The sequence below is a fragment of the Mytilus trossulus genome, chromosome 6 (assembly GCF_036588685.1).
Source record: "Mytilus trossulus isolate FHL-02 chromosome 6, PNRI_Mtr1.1.1.hap1, whole genome shotgun sequence".
Lineage (NCBI taxonomy): Eukaryota > Metazoa > Mollusca > Bivalvia > Mytilida > Mytilidae > Mytilus > Mytilus trossulus.
In genome coordinates, this window is record NC_086378.1 from 15150706 (window position 1) to 15173478 (window position 22773).

General features: G+C 32.7%; 1 protein-coding gene across 1 annotated transcript in view; it reads right to left on the reverse strand.

Annotated features, from left to right (window-relative positions):
- The window catches only part of LOC134722341 (fibrocystin-L-like), a 110092-nt gene that overhangs the window by 59861 nt on the left and 27458 nt on the right, over positions 1-22773 (reverse strand). Inside the window, exons 18-20 of the mRNA XM_063585954.1 lie at positions 20288-20554; positions 10698-10822; positions 1145-1274 (exon numbers count right to left, since the gene is read on the reverse strand). Coding sequence (XP_063442024.1) covers positions 1145-1274; positions 10698-10822; positions 20288-20554 — 522 coding nt within the window. The remainder of the gene's footprint in view (positions 1-1144; positions 1275-10697; positions 10823-20287; positions 20555-22773) is intronic.

Consider the following 22773-nt stretch of genomic DNA (forward strand, 5'->3'; position numbering starts at 1 on the left):
ATACCTATTACTCCCTCTGTGGTAGGACTAACGTTGGTTATCATGGGTGTAGTAGAAACATCATACTGTAATATACATACCTATTACTCCCTCTGTGGTAGGACTAACGTTGGTTATCATGGGTGTAGTAGAAATATCATACTGTAATATACATACCTATTACTCCCTCTGTGGTAGGACTAACATTGGTTATCATGGGTGTAGTAGAAACATCATACTGTTATATACATACCTATTACTCCCTCTGTGGTAGGACTAACGTTGGTAATCATGGGTGTAGTAGAAACATCATACTGCAATATACATACCTATTACTCCCTCTGTGGTAGGACTAACGTTGGTTATCATGGGTGTAGTAGAAACATCATACTGTTATCTACATACCTATTACTCCCTCTGTGGTAGGACTAACGTTGGTTATCATGGGTGTAGTAGAAATATCATACTGTAATATACATACCTATTACTCCCTCTGTGGTATGACTAACGTTGGTTATCATGGGTGTAGTAGAAGCATCATATTGTAATATACATACCTATTACTCCCTCTGTGGTAGGACTAACATTGGTTATCATGGGTGTAGTAGAAGCATCATATTGTAATATACATACCTATTACTCCCTCTGTGGTAGGACTAACGTTGGTTATCATGGGTGTAGTAGAAATATCATACTGTAATATACATACCTATTACTCCCTCTGTGGTAGGACTAACGTTATTTATCATGAGTATAGTAGAAACATCATATTGTAATATACATACCTATTACTCCCTCTGTGGTAGGACTAACGTTGGTTATCATGGGTGTAGTAGAAACATCATACTGTAATATACATACCTATTACTCCCTCTGTGGTAGGACTAACATTGGTTATCATGGGTGTAGTAGAAGCATCATACTGTAATATACATACCTATTACTCCCTCTGTGGTAGGACTAACGTTGGTTAGCATGGGTGTAGTAGAAGCATCATACTGTAATATACATACCTATTACTCCCTCTGTGGTAGGACTAACGTTGGTTATCATGGGTGTAGTAGAAACATCATACTGTAATATACATACCTACTACTCCCTCTGTAATAGGACTAACGTTGGTTATCATGGTTGTAGTAGAAACATCATACTGTAATATACATACCTATCACTCCCTCTGTGGTAGGACTAACGTTGGTTATCATGGGTGTAGTAGAAGCATCATACTGTATACGTTCAAGGAATTCGGCAGTCAAACCTCCAGTTTTCACTTTAACTATATAGACTCCTGCTGGCTGTATTGAAAAACAAGAAGTAATTGTTACAGGATGCTGTTAAAAAATCATTTTAATTCTTAAACTGAAAACCCCAACACCTACCTTACAAGAATGTGTCCAAATTACATGGATGCCCCACTTGCACTATCTTTCAATGTTTAATGGACCGTGATATTTGGGTCAAAAGTATAATTTGGCTTTAGCATTAGAAAGATCATATCATAAGGAGCATGTGTATTAAGTTTCAAGTGGATTGGACTAGTTTCATCAAAAACTACCTTGACCAAAAACTTTAACCTGAAGCGGGACAAAAGAACGAACAAACAGACAAAACCAACGAATGGATGCACAGAGCAGAAAACACAGTGCCCTTCTTCTATCATAGGTGGGGCATAAAACTTAATTTAAATGCAATATGATCAAAATTTAGAGGGTTAGAGGAAAGGAAAAAATTTCAGCTTTGGTGTTTTCATTTGTATGAAGTCATGTTTTGAAATGACGTTAATGCACAAAAAACATTTATGAAACTTACTTTGATTAAGAATTAATTTATGGAAGCAATGGATTTGTTGGAAAGGAGTAGGTCCGGTAAGACCCCTTTTTGGCCCCAAAATATAGCAGTTTTACAAAATTGTTAAACAGTAAACTTTTAGTTATTTATTGAACAGTAGAATGCTCCTGCTACATAAATATGGGCTGTTTTTGACAAAACAATGCACATATATCGTGTAATAGCACTATTAAATCATGCTTAATCACAGAAATCTTCACATTCTAGCATTTTAGCTAAATTTTAGACAGTTTTAGTGTAAAACGAAAGTGGCCGCATTCGTGTTCATCCTTAATATTAAAATGTAAGTTGTATTTGATGATAATACATAACATATATAAAGGTTGAGGATGAACACAGATGCAGCCACTTTCATTTTTGACAAAAACCATCTGAAAAGTGACATTTTTCAGCATATTTTATAGATTTTTCATATGTGAGCTTGAATCTGATCCTTTTTAATGACAAAATCAGTTAAAATCTTGAACATAAACTAATAGAATCAAATAAAATAGACACTTAAGTGTTTAAAAAGTGGTCGGAATCTTTCGTGTGATGAACCTGAAATTTGAGGCCAAAATCGGTCCTTACTGGACCAGTCATTTTTTCTAAAATAGAAGTTGCTGCATTTGTTTTTGGTCTCAATACATGAAATTAAGCATAGTGTTGTATTTGACAATAATACATAACATATATAATGGTTGAGACTGAACATAAATGAAGACAACTTACATTTCAAACAAAAACATATTTAAAAAAAACATATTTTAAACAAGAGGCTGTCACAACCACAGAAAACCGGATTTATTAACATTTATTTGTGTCCTGGCAATATCACAAAAACCATAACTGATGAACAGTGAAATTTGTGAAAATCGTTAATATATCAAATTTGATCTCCATTTTGCCATCAGTACCAACATATCAAAATTTGAAAAACTTCATGTTTTAATGAAATAATTAATGTTATCATCATACATGATTAAGTAAGCAACTATAAATACATGTATTTGTTATTGAAAAACTTAAGCCATTATAAGTTTGAATTTGTAACTGATGTACTGCACCATCATGATCATGTTTATTAAGATTAAGTTAAATTCTGTAAATAGATATAGGAAGATGTGGTGTGAGTGCCAATGAGACAACTCTCCATCCAAACAACAATTCAAAAATTAAACCATTATAGGTTAAAGTACGGCCTTCAACACGGAGCCTTGGCTCACACCGAACAACAAGCTATAAAGGGCCCCAAAATAACTAGTGTAAAACCATTCAAACGGGAAAACCAACGGTCTAATCTATATAAACAAAACGAGAAACGAGAAACACGTATATATTACATAAACAAACGACAACTACTGTACATCAGATTCCTGACTTAGGACAGGTGCAAACATTTGCAGCGGGATTAAACGTTTTAATGGGCCCAAACCTTCTCCCTTTTTCTGAAACAATAGCATAACATCACAACATATAAAAACATACGATAAAATATCAATTGGCAGACTTAACTCAATCAAAAAACGTATGATTACACAATGAACGAATAAATTTGATCTGCGAAATGTAAAGCAATTATTACCTAGCTTTATAGTCTCAATACACATTTGAGATTTTACCTTGTTCATTTTTAAAGGCAGTGCTTTAAGGCCTGACTTTTAAGTCATGAGGTTCATCTTTTCATACGCAATCTATGCAGGGGGTCTTTTGGCCAGAAATAGATCTGGAAATGTTCGAATTTCTCCTCTTCTTTTTATGGCATGATATGGTTTTTGTTTCTTTCATTTACATTGGGACTAAAGAAACGATCAGTGTGTATTGTTCGTTTTATAGAACTTGTTATTAGTGTGTATTTTGCATCATAAGCAGTCAACCTGACTACAAACTATCATTATGTGTATTCCGTGTGGAAAGAGGTCGGGTCAATTTCGAGTGTTATCTGACATCTAAAGATTCTTTAATTAGTTCAGACGTTGATATAGCAATGAAAAGTCGACTGAACATAATTAATATTGCATCTTCTATAATTCAAAGCGGAATTTGGTTTATGAACGAGAAACCGTAAAGCGTTTTCAATTTCGGTATTAGTTATGTATGTTGTCTACGTATTGTCCTGGTTCCCGGTACTACGTACCGGGTATTAGCTATTTGATATATGTGATGTGTAACATTATGATCGGGTACCAGCCAATCTACGTGTGTATGTGTACATGATTTCCCGCCAAAATGACCGACTTACAGCTTTGGAAAAATAGTCCATAAACGTTCCGTATAATGATATGCAAATTCATAATTAATTGTAACTTTTTTTTATCTTTGTATAAAAAATATAACAAAATGGATTCCACAAAATTGAAAATAGCATTATTTTACGAGGATTTCTCATATTTTTCTCACTTCCGGGCGCAGTAATACGTATGTTTTGAAGAAGCTCGAAGAATTTGACAAAGTGAACTGAGAAGGAAACGGATAGATATACGTCCTTGCTATCAGGTAAAACAATTTAATAAATGTACAGAACAAACACATTTACTTCACACAAATAGTACAGGCTTAAGCTTTTTATTGTCTTATACACGACTGTAGTCTAGTGTTTAAACGACGGCGGTGACCTACAAGTAACGGGTCATACTGGGTCAAGTCTAAATATGTAAACATATCCACATGCTATTAGGTAGAAAGCATCGTAATGCAATATCTACAATTTTTCCTCCTTTATACATCGTTTAACCAGATATATTTCTCCTTTATAAATCGTTTAACCACTACCAGATATATTTCTCTTGCAAATACACTTAAACACAGGTTGTATGTACAGTACGTATCTTTTCTAGTGTTTTCTTGTCCTTATTAAAGTTCATTTGTTGATGTTTAAATATTTTTGAATGACTGAACACAGGAGTGAATGAATGCAACAATTATATATACTGAAGACTTGGGCTGTACAATGATAGTGTACGTATATCATACTGATAATTATTTTAGCAGTAATTATGTTAATTTAAGATGTAATGACAGGAATTCATGAGCTATGCCTCAGGCTTTCTGAAAAAATATCAATGACAATGTAAACAGGAACAAAACATTGACACGAATGATGCTCTCTTCTATGTTATAGTTATTTAGGTATGTGTGTTGCACAAGTTTTAAAAAAACTTAAGTTATAAAACTTTTTTTCAGGGCACAAACCCACTTTAAGAGACTTGTCTACTGCCATACCCATCCTATTTTCATGCACCATTTGCAAGCAAGAGACTGAATGGTTTGCAAAATTAAAAATAAAGGCGGTGTCCAATTAAAACAAAAGAACTAAACTGGATGAACATTGTAGGAGAAATCTAGAGGAAAGTTTTGATTTGTGAAATTGGTTTTCCTGAAAAGTCATTCATCCTAGCCTGCAGAAAGGAACTACATGTATAACTGTCCACCACCAACTGACGAGAATGTTGAGCTTCACATATGGAATTACTCAAATACCATGAATGTCTATGGATGTTTTCAGCACAGATTTCACAAGTTATGACACAGCTGTGCTTTTTTTATACCTGTTAAAGAGTTGTATACTAAATTTTATTTTTTCAATAAATATATATTGTGTCATTTAAGAACTTGTATTTTGCCAAAAGATGCATACTAGTGAATGAAAGTGGTGCAGTTCATTTTGCTTTGGTATATAGAATTGAATTACAATTGTTCATGTTATTGGAATGCTTATAAAATAAGGAGATGTGCATGTGGTACAATGTATATGATATTTAGTGAGTTTATCAAGCAAAAGTGAATAAGAAATAGGTATAAGCAGTTACAGGTACTACTGTACAATCTCAAACAATGAGAAAAACTCATACCGTAAAGAGAATTTCATATTTACAAGCAAGTTTTGTTTTTGCGTTGAATAATTTTCTTCTATTGTTTTAATTGCAAATATTGGAAGTGGTTAAAATGCTAATGAGACAGCTGTTATGGCCACAGAGACTTAATTGAAAACTTCTTTTTCATTCATACCGGTAGATTTTGCCAACTTTTCAAAATGCACATGGGGGTTTTCGTGAAAGATGGTTCATATGGTCATACAAAACCTTCAAGGGGGCCTTCAAATGGAAGCAGGACCCCCACTGGCTAATCGCCCCACTTTTTAAAAAAACGCCATAAACTGATTTATCAAATCGCCCCACATGTGAAATTGGTTAAATCATGTTAAAATTTACATACATGTGATGGACTGTGAAACTCAGATCAGGAGATTTGGAAATTTTGGTCAGGAGATTAGGACTCAGATCAGGAGGTTTCTTATCGACATAAATTTTGTCGTAATTGTAACCATATGAAGTAGAAATTGTGTTTTTTCTACAAATTGTAATATGTTTAAAGTACCCTTATTGCCTTTCTATTTGAATAAAATAAAATATTAAGAAGAATCTGTTTCCTGTTTAGTTTTGTTTTGTTTTTGATAAATGATTGTTCACTGCTTGCAAATAAATCATTATATTTATCTATCTTATCTGTATAGATTTTTATTCATGTCTCCATCTCCTTATCATTGGTAAATGTATAGACAAATAAGAAAGAAATAAGCTCTACATGTTTGTTTGCAACATCATAAATTAATTAAAAAAATAACAAACACTAACAGTAGTACTGCATGGCTTTTAAGCATTATGACAGTCTTATTTGTAGAAACTTAAAAAGACTTAAACATTTTAAAATGTTTTGCTATTTCTAGCTTACACAATAAAATCTTATATATTCTAATATCTACAATTCTCAAACCCAAGGTTTTATAATCCCAATTAAACTAACTAGAAATTTATTAGTCTAAATGTACATATTGTATGTTCCAATCACTTAATATATATGGAAGTGTTTAACGACCTTGACTGGCCTTTCAGCCCTCCCACGGTCGGTAAATCACATTAATGAGAAACAGATTTATAATATAAACTTCAATTTAATCCTTGAAAGGAGGTCTAGATTGCTAAAATAATTTATAAATTTATATTTTTTTATTTGTCCCAAAACATTTAAATTCATTTAATCAACATCCGTTTATGATTATTTGATTAAATTATTAATCATTTATAGTCTTTTTACAATTTACATTTTTAAAAGCAAAATAACTGAAAACAGGATAAAACAAAGGGAAGTAACAAAAATGTATTTCAATATTCCCAATACACATCGTTTTTATAACACAACGGCAGTTAGCCAGAGGTAAACATTGTTGATTACCAGTATGTTTGACACCCCAGCTGTCAAGTGAAGCCAATTAATTATACATCTTCTTTGATGTACAGGTAAAATTTAACACAGGTGTCAATTACACCCGTACAGTAGTAAGAAATGATCAAATATGGCGTCTGAAAATTTTCATTCATGAAATATTTCATACACGGGAGTTTTTTCTCCTGAACGGGAGGACGGGAGGAGACCCCTGAAAACGGGAGTTTTGTACTCCCGTCGGGAGGTTCACATGTATGTGTTTAATATTACTCCTGCCAACTCGCCCTACATATTATGTACTTATAAAAAAACCGTAATATTTAGATTAATATATATATAATTAAAAATAAAAACTCGCACCACTTTAATGAAAACTAATCTACGCAGAATACAAACAAACCGAAAATTAATTTAATTACTATTATTGATATATACTGAAATTATAATTCTAAAAAAAAAACTGATTGTTGAAGAATAACTGTAAGTTTTGAAGCTTAGTTATTTGCATAACAATTGAAAAGAAACCTGTTAAATGTATCATAATGCAATATAAGGAATTGAACCTATATTCAATGGGATTACATCTTTTTCCATAAGTGGGGCGAGTTGGCATTACTAAATTCATCCTGGTTAATAATATATTTATCTAGATTTCACCTATTTCCATTAGGTGGGACCAGTTGGCAGGAGTAATATTAAAGGGATTTAACACAGTTCACAAGTGGGGCGATTTGGTAATCCAGGTTGGGGCAGTTTTTTTGTCAAGCTTGCGACTTTTGTCGTCGCAGAAAGCTCGACATAGGAATAGTGATCCAGCGGCGATGTTAGCTCAGTTCTAAAAAGCTTTATATTTTAGATGGTGGGAGACCTGGATGCTTCATACATTGTATATGGTTGCCTCATGTAACGAAGTTTCCGTCAGTCACATGTCCAATGTTCTTGAGCTCATTTTCATGGTTACGTGACAACTTGAAAGAAAAGTAAAATTTTTTGTAATGTTAAATTCTCTCTTATTATAAGTAAAAGGATAACTATATTTGGTATGTGCGTACCTTGCAAGGTCCTCTTGCCCGTCAGACAGTTTTCACTTGACCTTGACCTCATTTCATGGATCAGCAAACAAGGTTAAGTTTTGGTGGTCAAGTCCATATCTGAGATACTATAAGCAATAGGTCTAGTATATTCGGTGTATGGAAGCACTGTTAAAGGTGTACATGTCCAACTGGCAGGTGTCATCTGACCTTGACCTCATTTTCATGGTTTAGTGGTTATAGTTAAGTTTTGTGTTTTGGTCTGTTTTTCTTATACTGTTTGCAATAGGTCTTCTATATTTTGTGTATGAAATGGTTGTAAGGTGTACAGGTCTACCTGGCAGGTGTCATATGACCTTGACCTCATTTTCATGGTTCAGTGGTCAAAGTTAAGTTTTTGAGTTTTGGCCTTTTTTTCTAATACTATATGCAATAGGTCAACTATATTTGGTGAATGGAAATATTTCATGATCTACATGTCAGTCGCGCAGGTTTTATTTGACCTTGATCTCATTTTTTACGGTTCATTGCTCAGTGTTAAGCTTTTGTGTTTTGGTCTGTTTTTCTTAAACTATAAGCAATAAGTCAATTTTATTTGTTGTATGGAAGAATTGTTAGCTGTACATGCCTACCTGGCATGGTTAATCTGACCTTGACCTCATTTTCATGGTTCAAAGGTCAATGTTTAGTTTTCTTGGTTTATGTTAAGATTATGTGACAGTTGTAATAAAGCTTTATTATTAGGACTATCAACATAATATCAATGATTAGTAAAGAAGGCAAGACATTTCAGTGTGTGCACTCTTGTTTTCAAAGTGGGGCGATTTGTCATGGATTCCCTTCAAATATATTCTAATGTGGTTTTTCGCTTCTTGGTGCATTTACAAGCTCATAGCCATTGTTGAATTAATTATTTTCTTTAAAATAGTCGACAAAATTGCTCTTACAAAATTTCCATTTGGGAGCCTCGAGCTCGATGGGGGAAATACTCTGCAAATACTGACAGTTGGCAGGTATGGTCATCAAAAAAGTTGACATGTTACTATGTACATTTACCATTATGTTACTTGATGTACTTACTATACACACAGTACAGAGACTAATCAATCTTTGTGAACTATTTTTTATGGGAGTCATAGAATATGCGTATACAATCAATAATTAAAAATAGTCTATTTATATTGAAAAGGAAAAGTTCTTATATGTGACATAATATGTCTAAAGAAGAGGGACGAAAGACACCAAAGGGACAGTCAAACTCATAAATTTAAAGCAAACTGACAAGGCCATGGCTAAAAATGCATTTCATGGGAGGCACAGAAAATATACTGTAAACAGTAGACTATAGATATAGGTGAACTAGGTACAAAAGAACTTTAAATCTTAAATGCTACAGACCACCTCTGTTCTATGGAAGATAATGATATAACTGGACTAGAAATACACACAACCTGTAATTAACTGCCTTTACAGCGCTTTCGCGCTTTGATTTAATACAGGTATATTATGTCATTTGAGAATGGCTCCTGTCCCTCTTTCAAACACAAATGCATGTATGTATTTCCTTAAATCTCATGAGTTTGCAAGAATTCTTCCAATGACAGTTTGTGCAAAGACAGGAATTGACTTTTTAAAAATGTTGCTGTGTAATTTTTGAAAGAGATATAAATTGAATGTGTCTTCACACATGACATTAGTATATTATGTGTAGTTCTTGCAAGTTTGTCGCAAGTCTGCAACAATTTACAATTGCCCCAAGCTTGCAGCAAACTATTGCGGCATATCTAATTTGCATAATTATGTTTGTAGCAAGCTTGCCGCAAACTTCATTTGCATGGTAAAATGGTTGTGGCAAGTTTGCAGCAAACATTGCAGCAAATGTTTTTTTTTTTTGCCACAAGGCATTTTTTTCGGTAAGGGTGCATGAGTAATTGCAACAACATGAATGGAAACACCATTTTTCAATCTTTCAAGAACCATTTCTCCTGAACGGCAAAAGTCAAAATCGTCATTATTTAACTTGACCTTCATTTTGTCATCAGTAACAACATATTAAAATTTGAAAAGCTTTGGTGGAACAGTTCATAAGTAAATGCACGGACACAATGGGAAACACCATTTTTCAATCTTTCAAGAACCATAACTCCTGAACGGTAAAAGTCGAAATCATCATTATTGAACTTGACCTTCATTTTGTTGTCAGTAACAACAAATTAAAATTTTAAAAGCTTTGATTGAACGGTTCATGAGTAAATGCATGGACAACATTTGGTTGCTGCCCGCCTGACCACCCAACTGCGAGACCGTCGTACACCCGAAAAACAAATAGACCGCCCAACTGCCAGACCGCCCTACACCCCAAAACCAATGACCGACATTTTTGTCACAAAATAAATGCCCGACCATTGTACATCCCCAAATCAATAACCAACATTTTTGTCACAAAAATCTGGCTGAATAATTCAAGCTGGAATTTGAATGTCTTAAATGACCAAATTAGTTCAAATCTAGGATAGAACTATCTAAACGTGTTGCAGCCAAACAGCACAAACTGAGCAGTACTTTGCTAGTGATGGAAAAATACAACTAACTAAACATATTGTAACCAAAGAGAACAAACTGAGCAAATAAATATACCAGTGCTGGAAGAATACATCGAGCTAATCGTGTTGTCCCTTCAACCACTTCACATGGAACTCCATTGACCCATACTTTAACAATCTCATGAAATCCTTTGCCGTTTACATCAAGTAGAATACCACCTGAAAAATCAGGAAAAATTAATCCTAAAGGGGTCAAATTTGTATGTAAACATTGACTATATATATATATATTTATATAAGTAACATCAATTTAAATCAAAAGAAAATCATTAGACAGTTTTCAATACAGGACATTTTAATCAATACTGAGTGGCAGTATTATGCACTGAATGATATTCAGATGATTTTTTTCAAACATTCTATTTTGAACATACTGGTCAAAACCAGTTGCTTTCACATGCTTTTTAATGGACATATTGCATAAATACTGCATACAGCTATTATCACCAGACACATATTATATCTATCCTTTTATTTCATCTGTAACCAGATGCTCCGCAAGACGCAGCTTTATACGACCACAGAGATTGAAGCCTGAACGGTTGGGGCAAGTATGGACACAACATTCAAGCTGGATTCAGCTCTAAATTTGGATTGTGATTAAATAGTTGACACAGCATAGGTTTCTGACACAGTATGAATGTGGTCTAATGAACTTAAAAAATGAGAAAAATTGAACCCCCCGAATTTTTTTCTTCACATCCCCCTTTCCTTTATTCCAGAACCGATTTCAATTCAAATTTGTGATGGAGTTTGCAACAATAATTACTCATTTAAATACATCATAAAATATTAAAATGTAAAAAAAGTGCTTGTTATCACTGAATGGTAAAGATTGTTTTAATTTTTCAGTTGGTAGTAAAAGTGAATATACATTGTATATTGTATAAAACAATGATTTAAGTTGATTCAACCACTATTCTGGACAAAGAAAGATATATATCCAATTGAAATTTCTTGCTATTGCACAATATTGTGCAATTAGATATTTCTTGCTATTGCACAATACTGTGTAATTGAAAATACTTGCTATTGCACAATGCTGTGCAATTAAAGATTTCTTGCTATTGCGCAATACTGTGCAATTAAAAATTTCTTGCTACTGGATAATACTGTGCAATTGAAGATTTCTTGTCATTGCTGAGTACTGTGTAATTGAAAATTTCTTGCTCTTGCACAATACTTAATATGATAATTTTGGATCCTGATTTGGACAAACTTGAAAACTGGGCCAATAATCAAAAATCTAAGTACATGTTTGGATTCAGCATATCAAAGAACCCCAAGAATTAAATTTTTATTAAAATCAGTTCAATTTCAGACCCTTTGGACTTTAATGTAGACCAATTTGAAAACAGGACCAAAAATTAAGAATCTACATACACAGTTAGATTTGGCATATCAAAGAACCCCATTTATTCAATTTTTGATGAAATCAAACAAAGTTTAATTTTGGACCCCGATTTGGACCAACTTGAAAACTGGGCCAATAATCAAAAATCTAAGTACATTTTTAGAATCAGCATATCAAAAAACCCCAAGGATTCAATTTTTGTCAAAATCAAACTAAGTTTAATTTTGGACCCTTTGGACCTTAATGTAGACCAATTTGAAAATAGGACCAAAAATTAAGAATCTACAATCTACATACACAGTTAGATTCGGCATATCAAAGAACCCCAATTATTCCAAATTTTTGATGAAATCAAACAAAGTTAAATTTTGGACCCTTTGGGTCCCTTATTCCTAAACTGTTCAGACCAAAACTCCCAAAATCAATACCAACCTTCCTTTTATGATCATAAACCTTGTGCTTAAATTTCATATATTTCTATTTACTTGTACTAAAGTTATGGTACGAAACTAAAAAACAAGAGGCTCTCAAGAGCCTGAATCGCTCACCTTAATTTTATTGGTTAAATCTCTCATCAATGATTATTTTGGCTTTTCAATTTATTTAAATGTTCTTTGAATCGTCCTATTTTCTTCAAAAGCAAAAAAAAAATCATTTTCTCCTATGTTCTATTTTAGCCATAGGAGCTATGTTTCTTGACATACAAGGAAATAAAATATAAAATTTATACTAGATATTCTGAAACTCATTAAGCCTAAGTTTGGCTGAAATTGATACAGCAGTTTCAAAGGAGAAGATTTTTTAAAGTAAGTCAACATGATGAACAAATTGTGAAAAAGTTTTTAAAGGGCAATAACTCCTTAAGGGGTCAATTGACAATTTTGGTCAAATTGACTTATTTGTAGATCTTACTTTGCTTAACATTTTTGCTATTAACAGTTTATCTGTATCTATAATAATATTCAAGATAATAACCAAAAACTGCAAAATTTCTTTAAAATCATCAATTCAAGGGCATTTTACCTGCAAAACCAGTTACCCGAGTTGGCTGAAAATTTCAGGACAAGTAGACTTTGACCTAATGAATACTTTAACTTCTTGTTTTATTTGCTCTAAATGCTGGAGTTTTTGAGATGTAAGCCAAAAACTGCATTTTAACCTGTGTTCTATTTTTAGCCATGACGGCCATGTTTTTTGATGAAATAGAAAATAAAACACAAACTTTATTTTATACACCCTACTGATCATTCAGTTGAAGTTTGGTTGAATTCGGTTGAGTAGTTTTAGAGTAGAAGATTTTTTAAAGTTATCAAATATGATGAACAAATTGTGAAAAATTGTCATTAAAGGACAATAACCCCTTAAGGGGTCAATTGACAATTTTGGTCATATTAACTTATCTGTCATGTTTGTAGATCTTACTTTGCTGATCATTTTTGCTGTTTACAGTTTATCTTTATCTATAATAATATTCAAGATAATGACCAAAAACTGCAAAATTTCCTTAAAATTACCAATTAAGTGGCAGCAACCCAACAATGGATTGTTTGATTCATCTGAAAATTTCAGGGCTGATAGATCTTGACCTAATGAACATTTTAACCGCATGTCAGATTTGCTCTAAATGCTTTCGTTTTTGAGATATAAGCCAAAAACTGCATTTGACCCCTATGTTCTATTTTTAGCAATGGCGACCATGTTTGTTGATAGATCAAAACTTCAGATACAATTTATAAACTAGATACCCTAAGGAACATTCAGTTAAAGTTTGGAAGTATTTGGCTTAGTAGTTTCAGAGGAGAAGATTCTTGAAATAGTTTACGACGACAGACGACGGACGCCAAGTGATGGCATAAGCTCATTTGGCTTTGCCAGGTGAGCTAAAATATGCTTATTTGGGACCCTTTTTGGCCCCTTAATCCTAAACTGTTGGAACCTCAACTCCCAAAATCAATACCAACCTTCCTTTTTTGGTCATAAACCTTATGTTTAAATTTCATTGATTTCTATTCACATATACTAAAGTTATGGTGCAAAAACCAAGAATAATGCTTATTTGAGCCCTTTTTTGGCTCCTAATTCCTAAACTATTGATCCAAAACTCTTAAAACCAATCCCAACCTTCCTTTTGTGGTCATAAACCTTGTGTCAAAATTTCATAGATTTCTATTTACTTAAACTAAAGTTATTGTGTGAAAACCAAGAAAATGCTTATTTGGGCCCTTTTTGGCCCCTAATTCCTCAAATGTTGGGATCAAAACTCCAAAAATCAATCCCAACCTTCCTTTTGTGGTCATAAACCTTGTGTTAAAATTTCATAGATTTCTATTCACTTTTACTAAAGTTAGAGTGCGAAAACTAAAAGTATTCGGACGAAGAAGACAACACCAACGTGATAGCAGTATACGACGAAATTTTTTTCAATTTTTGCGGTCATATAAAAAGCTTTGGTAGAAAAGTTCATGAGTAAATGCAAGAACATGATTGAAAACACTATTTTTCAATCTTTCAAGAACCATAACTCATGAACAGGAAAAGTGAAAATTGCCATTATGGTTCTTGACCTCAATTTTGTCAATATATTAAAATTTGAAAAACTTTGGTCCAACAGTTCCTGAGTAAATGAGTTACAAGAATGCACAAGCTGAAATGTCTCGCCTTCTATACTAATCATTGATATTATGTTGATAGTTCTAAGTTTTATTACAACTATAACATAAACTCAACATTAACCAAGATAACTAGATACCATTGAGATGGGAGCCATCTCTGTGGGCCCCGCTGTCAATAACGTGGGGTAAATAAGTTGTATGGATAATCTGATATGAAGCATTATTTGAAGTTATTACATAGTCCCGCCAGACAGACAGTCAAGTATAAAGTATGAAATATTAACGGCTCTCGAGAGGTAGAGCAGACACAATTTGTCAAGAACAACGAATGGATGGACAGACCGACAGACTGACCTTTAACCTAGAATGCATACATTATGACACATTCTCTGGTGTTGGTTAATATATATGTTAAGTTGAAAAAGTTTAGGTATAAAGTATGAAATAATAACATCTGTCCTCTCAAAATATAGTGTGGATCAAATTTGTTAGCGATGGACAGACCAACAGACAGACAGACCTTCGACCTAGGAAATTGTACATACATCATGACACACCCTCTGGTGTTGGTTAAAATGGATGTCAAGTATAATATTTTAAATCATAACGGTTCTCAAGATATATAGCGGACACGATCTTCACCACAGGACATGGGGTTGTCAACTGAAACCAAAGTTTTTTTGGCCTTGACCTTTGACCTAAGAAGTTGTACATTCATCATGACACGCCCTCTGGTGGTGGTTAAAATGGATGTCAAGTATAAACTTTGAAATCATAACGGTTATCTAGATATGGAGCGGACACGATCTTCACCACAGGACACGGGGTTGTCAACTGAAACCAGTTTTTGACCTTGACCTTTGACCTAGGAAGTTGTACATACATCATGACACACCCTCTGGTGTTGGTTAATAAACATGTTCAGTATTAAGTATAAAATCATAACAGTTATCTAGATATGGAGCGGACACGATCTTCACCACAGGACACGGGGTTGTCAACTGAAACCAAAGTTTTTTAACCTTGACCTTTGACCTAGTATGAAATCATAATGGTTCTCTAGATATGAAGCGGACACAAAGTTAAGGTGTTACAGACGGACGGATGGACTGATCAGTATAGGTCAGATGACACCTGCCAGTTGGACATGTACACCTTACAGTCCTTCCGTACACTGAATATACTAGCCCTACTGCTTATAGTATCTGAGATATGAACTTGGACCCCAAAACTTAACCTTGTTCACTTATCCATGAAATGAGGCTGAGGTCAAGTGAAAACTGTCTGACAGACATGAGGACCTTGCAAGGAAAGCACATATAGTTATCCTGTAACTGTGGATATATTTATTTTTGTGGGTACCAATTTTCGTTGATTAAAGAAAAACTTTCGTGGTTTTGCCGAAGTCTGCATACAAGCCTATAGAAAATTTGTTATTCCTTGAACATTTAATTTCGTGGTTAAACTCTACCTAGGAAAGCCACGATAATTGGTATCCAACAAATAATAATGAATCCACAGTACTTATAATAAGAGAGAAATCAACATTATAAAAAAATCCTAACTTTTTTTTCAAGTGGTCACTGAACCATGAAAATGAGGTCAAGGACCTAGGACATGTGACTGACGGAAACTTCGTAACATGAGGCATCTATATACAAAGTATGAGGCATCCAGGTCTCTTCCTTTTAAAATATAAAGCTTTTAAGAAGTTAGATAACACTGCAATATCCCTATGCCGAGCTTTCTGCAACAAAAGTTGCCGGCTCGACAAAAATTATAGGTAAAAGTCTTACCTACTAAACTGACAACTGAAAATATCAGTACAGTAAACTATGAGTAAAAGTCTAACCTCCTCAACCGACAACTGAAAATATCAGTACAGTAAACTATAAGTAAAAGTCTTACCTCCTAAAATGATATCTGATATATAAGTACAGTAAACTATAAGTAAAAGTCTAACCTCCTAAACAGACTATATTGACAACTGAAAATATCAGTACAGTAAACTATAAGTAAAAGTCTAACCTCCTTAACAAACTAAATTGACAACTGAAAATATCAGTACAGTAAACTATAAGTAGAAGTCTAACCTCCTAAACTGACAACTGAAAATATCAGTACAGTAAACTACAAGTAAAAGTCTAACCTCCTTAACAAACTAAACTGACAACTGAAAATATCAGTACAGTAAACTATAAGTAAAAGTCTAACCTCCTAAACTGCCAACTGAAAACATCAGTACAGTAAACTATAAGTAAAAGTCTAACCTCCTAAACTGACAACTGAAATATCAGTACAATAAACTATAAGTAAAAGTCTAAACATACTAAACTGACAACTGAAAATATCAGTACAGTAAACTATAAGTAAAAGTCTAACCTCCTAAACAAACTAAACTGACAACTGAAAATATCAGTACAGTAAACTATAAGTAAAAGTCTAACCTCCTAAACTGACAACTGAAAATATCAGTACAGTAAACTATAAGTAAAAGTCTAACCTCCTAAACTGACAACTGAAAATATCAGTACAGTAAACTGTAAGTAAAAGTCTAACCTTCTAAACTGACAACTGAAAATATCAGTACAGTAAACTATAAGTAAAAGTCTAACCTCCTAAACAGACTAAACTGACAACTGAAAATATCAGTACAGTCAACTATAAGTAAAAGTCTTACCTCCTAAACTGACAACTGAAATATCAGTACAGTAAACTATAAGTAAAAGTCTAACCTCCTAAACAAACCAAACTGACAACTGAAAATATCAGTACAGTAAACTATAAGTGAAAGGCTTACCTCCTAAACTGACAACTGAAATATCAGTACAGTAAACTATCAGTAAAACTCTAACCTCTTAAACATACTAAACTGACAACTGAAAATATCAGTACAGTAAACTATAAGTAAAAGTCTAACCTCCTAAACAGACTAAACTGACAACTGAAAATATCAGTAAAGTAAACTATAAGTAAAAGTCTAACCTCTTAAACTGACAACTGAAATATCAGTACAGTAAACTATAAGTAAAAGTCTAACCTCCTAAACAGACTAAACTGACAACTGAAAATATCAGTACAGTAAACTATAAGTAAAAGTCTTATCCCCTAAACTGACAACTGAAATATCAGTACAGTAAACTATCAGTAAAACTCTAACCTCCTAAACATACTAAACTGACAACTGAAAATATCAGTACAGTAAACTATAAGTAAAAGTCTTACCTCATAAACAAACTAAACTGATAACTGAAAATATCAGTACAGTAAACTATAAGTAAAAGTCTAACCTCATAAACAAACTAAACTGACAACTGAAAATATCAGTACAGTAAACTATAAGTAAAAGTCTAACCTCCTGAACAAACTAAACTGACAACTGAAAATATCAGTACAGTAAACTATAAGTAAAAGTCTAACCTCCTCAACCGACAACTGAAAATATCAGTACAGTAAACTATAAGTAAAAGTCTTACCTCCTAAAATGATATCTGATATATAAGTACAGTAAACTATAAGTAAAAGTCTAACCTCCTAAACAGACTATATTGACAACTGAAAATATCAGTACAGTAAACTATAAGTAAAAGTCTAACCTCCTTAACAAACTAAATTGACAACTGAAAATATCAGTACAGTAAACTATAAGTAGAAGTCTAACCTCCTAAACTGACAACTGAAAATATCAGTACAGTAAACTACAAGTAAAAGTCTAACCTCCTAAACTGACAACTGAAAATATCAGTACAGTAAACTATAAGTAAAAGTATAACCTCCTAAACTGCCAACTGAAAATATCAGTACAGTAAACTATAAGTAAAAGTCTAACCTCCTAAACTGACTAAACTGACAACTGAAAATATCAGTACAGTAAACTATAAGTAAAAGTCTAACCTCCTAAACTGACAACTGAAAATATCAGTACAGTAAACTATAAGTTAAAGTCTAACCTCCTAAACTGACAACTGAAAATATCAGTACAGTAAACTGTAAGTAAAAGTCTAACCTTCTAAACTGACAACTGAAAATATCAGTACAGTAAACTATAAGTAAAAGTCTAACCTCCTTAACAGACTAAACTGACAACTGAAAATATCAGTACAGTCAACTATAAGTAAAAGTCTTACCTCCTAAACTGACAACTGAAATATCAGTACAGTAAACTATAAGTAAAAGTCTAACCTCCTAAACAAACCAAACTGACAACTGAAAATATCAGTACAGTAAACTATAAGTAAAAGGCTTACCTCCTAAACTGACAACTGAAATATCAGTACAGTAAACTATCAGTAAAACTCTAACCTCTTAAACATACTAAACTGACAACTGAAAATATCAGTACAGTAAACTATAAGTAAAAGTCTAACCTCCTAAACAGACTAAACTGACAACTGAAAATATCAGTAAAGTAAACTATAAGTAAAAGTCTAACCTCTCAAACTGACAACTGAAAATATCAGTACAGTAAACTATAAGTAAAAGTATAACCTCCTAAACTGACAACTGAAAATATCAGGACAGTAAACTATAAGTAAAAGTATAACCTCCTAAACTGACAAGTGAAAATATCAGTACAGTAAACTATAAGTAAAAGTATAACCTCCTAAACTGACAAGTGAAAATATCAGTACAGTAAACTATAAGTAAAAGTCTTACCTCCTGAACAAACTAAACTGACAACTGAAAATATCAGTACAGTAAACTATAAGTAAAAGTCTAACCTCCTAAACAGACTAAACTGACAACTGAAAATATCAGTACAGTCAACTATAAGTAAAAGTCTTACCTCCTAAACTGACAACTGAAATATCAGTACAGTAAACTATAAGTAAAAGTCTAACCTCCTAAACAAACCAAACTGACAACTGAAAATATCAGTACAGTAAACTATAAGTAAAAGGCTTACCTCCTAAACTGACAACTGAAATATCAGTACAGTAAACTATCAGTAAAACTCTAACCTCCTAAACATACTAAACTGACAACTGAAAATATCAGTAGAGGTAAACTATAAGTAAAAGTCTAACCTCATAAACAACCTAAACTGACAACTGAAAATATCAGTACAGTAAACTATAAGTGAAAGTCTAACCTCATAAACAAACTTAACTGACAACTGAAAATATCAGTACAGTAAACTATGAGTAAAAGTCTAACCTCCTAAACAAACTAAACTGACAACTTGAAAATATCAGTACAGTAAACTATAAGTAAAAGTCTTACCTCCTAAACTGACAACTGAAATATCAGTACAGTAAACTATAAGTAAAAGTCTAACCTCCTAAACAGACTAAACTGACAACTGAAAATATCAGTACAGTAAACTATAAGTAAAAGTCTTACCTCCTAAACTGACAACTGAAATATCAGTACAGTAAACTATCAGTAAAACTCTAACCTCCTAAACATACTAAACTGACAACTGAAAATACCAGTACAGTAAACTATAAGTAAAAGTCTAACCTCATAAACAAACTAAACTGATAACTGAAAATATCAGTACAGTAAACTATAAGTAAAAGTCTAACCTCATAAACAAACTAAACTGACAACTGAAAATATCAGTACAGTAAACTATAAGTAAAAGTCTAACCTCCTGAACAAACTAAACTGACAACTGAAAATATCAGTACAGTAAACTATAAGTAAAAGTCTTACCTCCTAAACTGACTATTGTTGGTGAAAAATCAATCACACTCCCATCGAAAATAAATGTCCTTGTTCCAGTAGCATAGCCTTTTTCAATCACTCTCACTGTTATATCCTCAACATTTCTAGGACCCTCGCCTGCAGTACACTGGATTTCTGTCCCATCGGCTTTTGCTTCAAATGTGTAGCAGTCAACATCTCCAATCATTACAATGTTATTTTCCGGTGAAGTATCAAATCCTGATCCAGTTATAGTGACATTTGTACCAGACTCTCCTGTAAAACGGATGACATCTTAATAGAAGTGGGACATTTAAAGACGTATCGTATCCGTATCTGATACGTTGACGTATCTAAACGTATATATGGGTTATTATTCAAGTAATTATTTACGTGCTTTAAAAAATAGTAATAGTAATCGAGAAAAAGGGAAAAGAGATTGGGGGAAAAGGAAAGGGCAATGTATATTTTGTATCTCTTTCATTTCTGATATTTAAATAATGTTGAATAAATGTTTAATTTATGTATTAGTTATGTTTACATACATGGTTCTTGTATGTCAAAATCTGGACTTGATTATATTTATTGCCCTAAAAATGATGTTTCTACTTTATTTCAGTACTTATAATACAATTATGAAAACATTACACGGACGACAACAGAAGCTAACATTTACACACATATAACAATCACGTGATTTCCGTGTCAGTCTATATACTTGTATATGTTTTGAAACTTGATATTTAAATCATTAGAACTATCCATTCATACACTTACTTTAGATTTGCTTATAAAAGGGAATTGAATCATCCACATCATATGAGTCGAATTGATTACTGATTACCATTAAACTAAATTTATAAATTAAAATGTAGCAGGCAATCCTTTTTTCAAATATGTAGTGAAGTACACTTTTTAGGGTGCGCTCGACTTTAGTGACTTAATCTCGGAATTAATACGAGTTTTGTTTTTGAATAGTTGGTATTAAATGACTTTTTGGTAACAATAAACGCTAGCACATTAAGAAGTGTGTAAACTATGTTTAAAATTTTATGATAAAAATCTCTTTATTCAAGTCTGTAGATTTTAGTATATTTGCCACACAGTCCCGATTTTCTGAATGTAGTTTCCTTTGTATATATGCACAATATGGCAAATCTCTATTGTACCATTGCTCATCAATCTTAAATTCACGACGGAGAAGTGGTGATGGTTTAAATATCGAGTGAATAGATATACACGAGTACTAGTATTCATAAATTGAAAACTGTAATGTAATTAAAAGAGTATAGCAATGGGTATAAATTGAAGAAAGATATCAAACATAGAAAGACATATCTTTAAACCTGAAAATAATCTAATAAACAATAACACATAGATATTTTCTCAGATACGTCAACGTATCAGAAACGGATACGATACGTCTTTAAATGTCCCACTTCTAATAAGGTTATGTTCACATTGGTACAACAGTAGCCTGTAAAGAGGGTGGTAAAGGGTTATTTTCGTGCAACATTTTCGGCCTTTTTATTTTCTTGTTTTGGTGTTTTATTTCTCGTTTTCTCGTGTTTGGTTTGATGTGCATGCTTCGAGTTTCCCCTTATTTATTGACTGTGTTTTGTATCGGTGCTTTTATTTTCTTGTGCTTAGTAGATATAGGAAGATGTTGTGTAAGTGCCAGTGAGACAACTCTCCATCCATTTATTATATAACAATTTATAAAAGTAAACCAATATAGGTCAATGTACAGCCTTCAACACAGGAGCCTTGGCTCACACCTAACAACAAGCTTGCATTGTTGATTAAGAAGTAAATTAGAACTAACTCAAAGTCAGTGTGTTGTAGTACCTTTTGAAACTTGTGTAATCTAATATGTATGCTATGTAATATCAGAGATGGGTCCGATTACTTTCAATGTAATTGATTAAATAACAATTACTTTGTCATTTGTACAATTAAATTAAATTAATGATTACATCATTTCTGAAAGTGTCTGATCAAATTAATGATTACATTGTCAAAGTAATCATGATTACATCTGATTACAATGAATTTAAAAAACACACATTTTGAATGATGGGAATGAATAAACATTTAATATATAACTGTAGCAGTTTTTAGAAAGTATTGTGTTTGCTATATTATAAAATGATAACTTCAAACTTCGACTATTTAATAAACCTCAAAAGTTCACTTCATACATACATGAACATTGTGTCACTGGTTACGACCCATTGCACTTTATCATCATTAATCTCTGAATTATTTTGACTTCAATTGAATATAGCTTTATAAAAAGCAATTGCTGTGTGTCTTCTGACATATTCTAGACTTTAATTTATATTTGTTTCAAGGTGCAGTTTATGGGAGTTAAAATATGGATGAAATATTGTAACAGTTTAATCAAATTGTAAACAAAATACCAGTGCTAAAAATCATTGCATTTTACATGTCCAGTCCAAATACATACAAATATTTGCTTATTTTAAACAAGA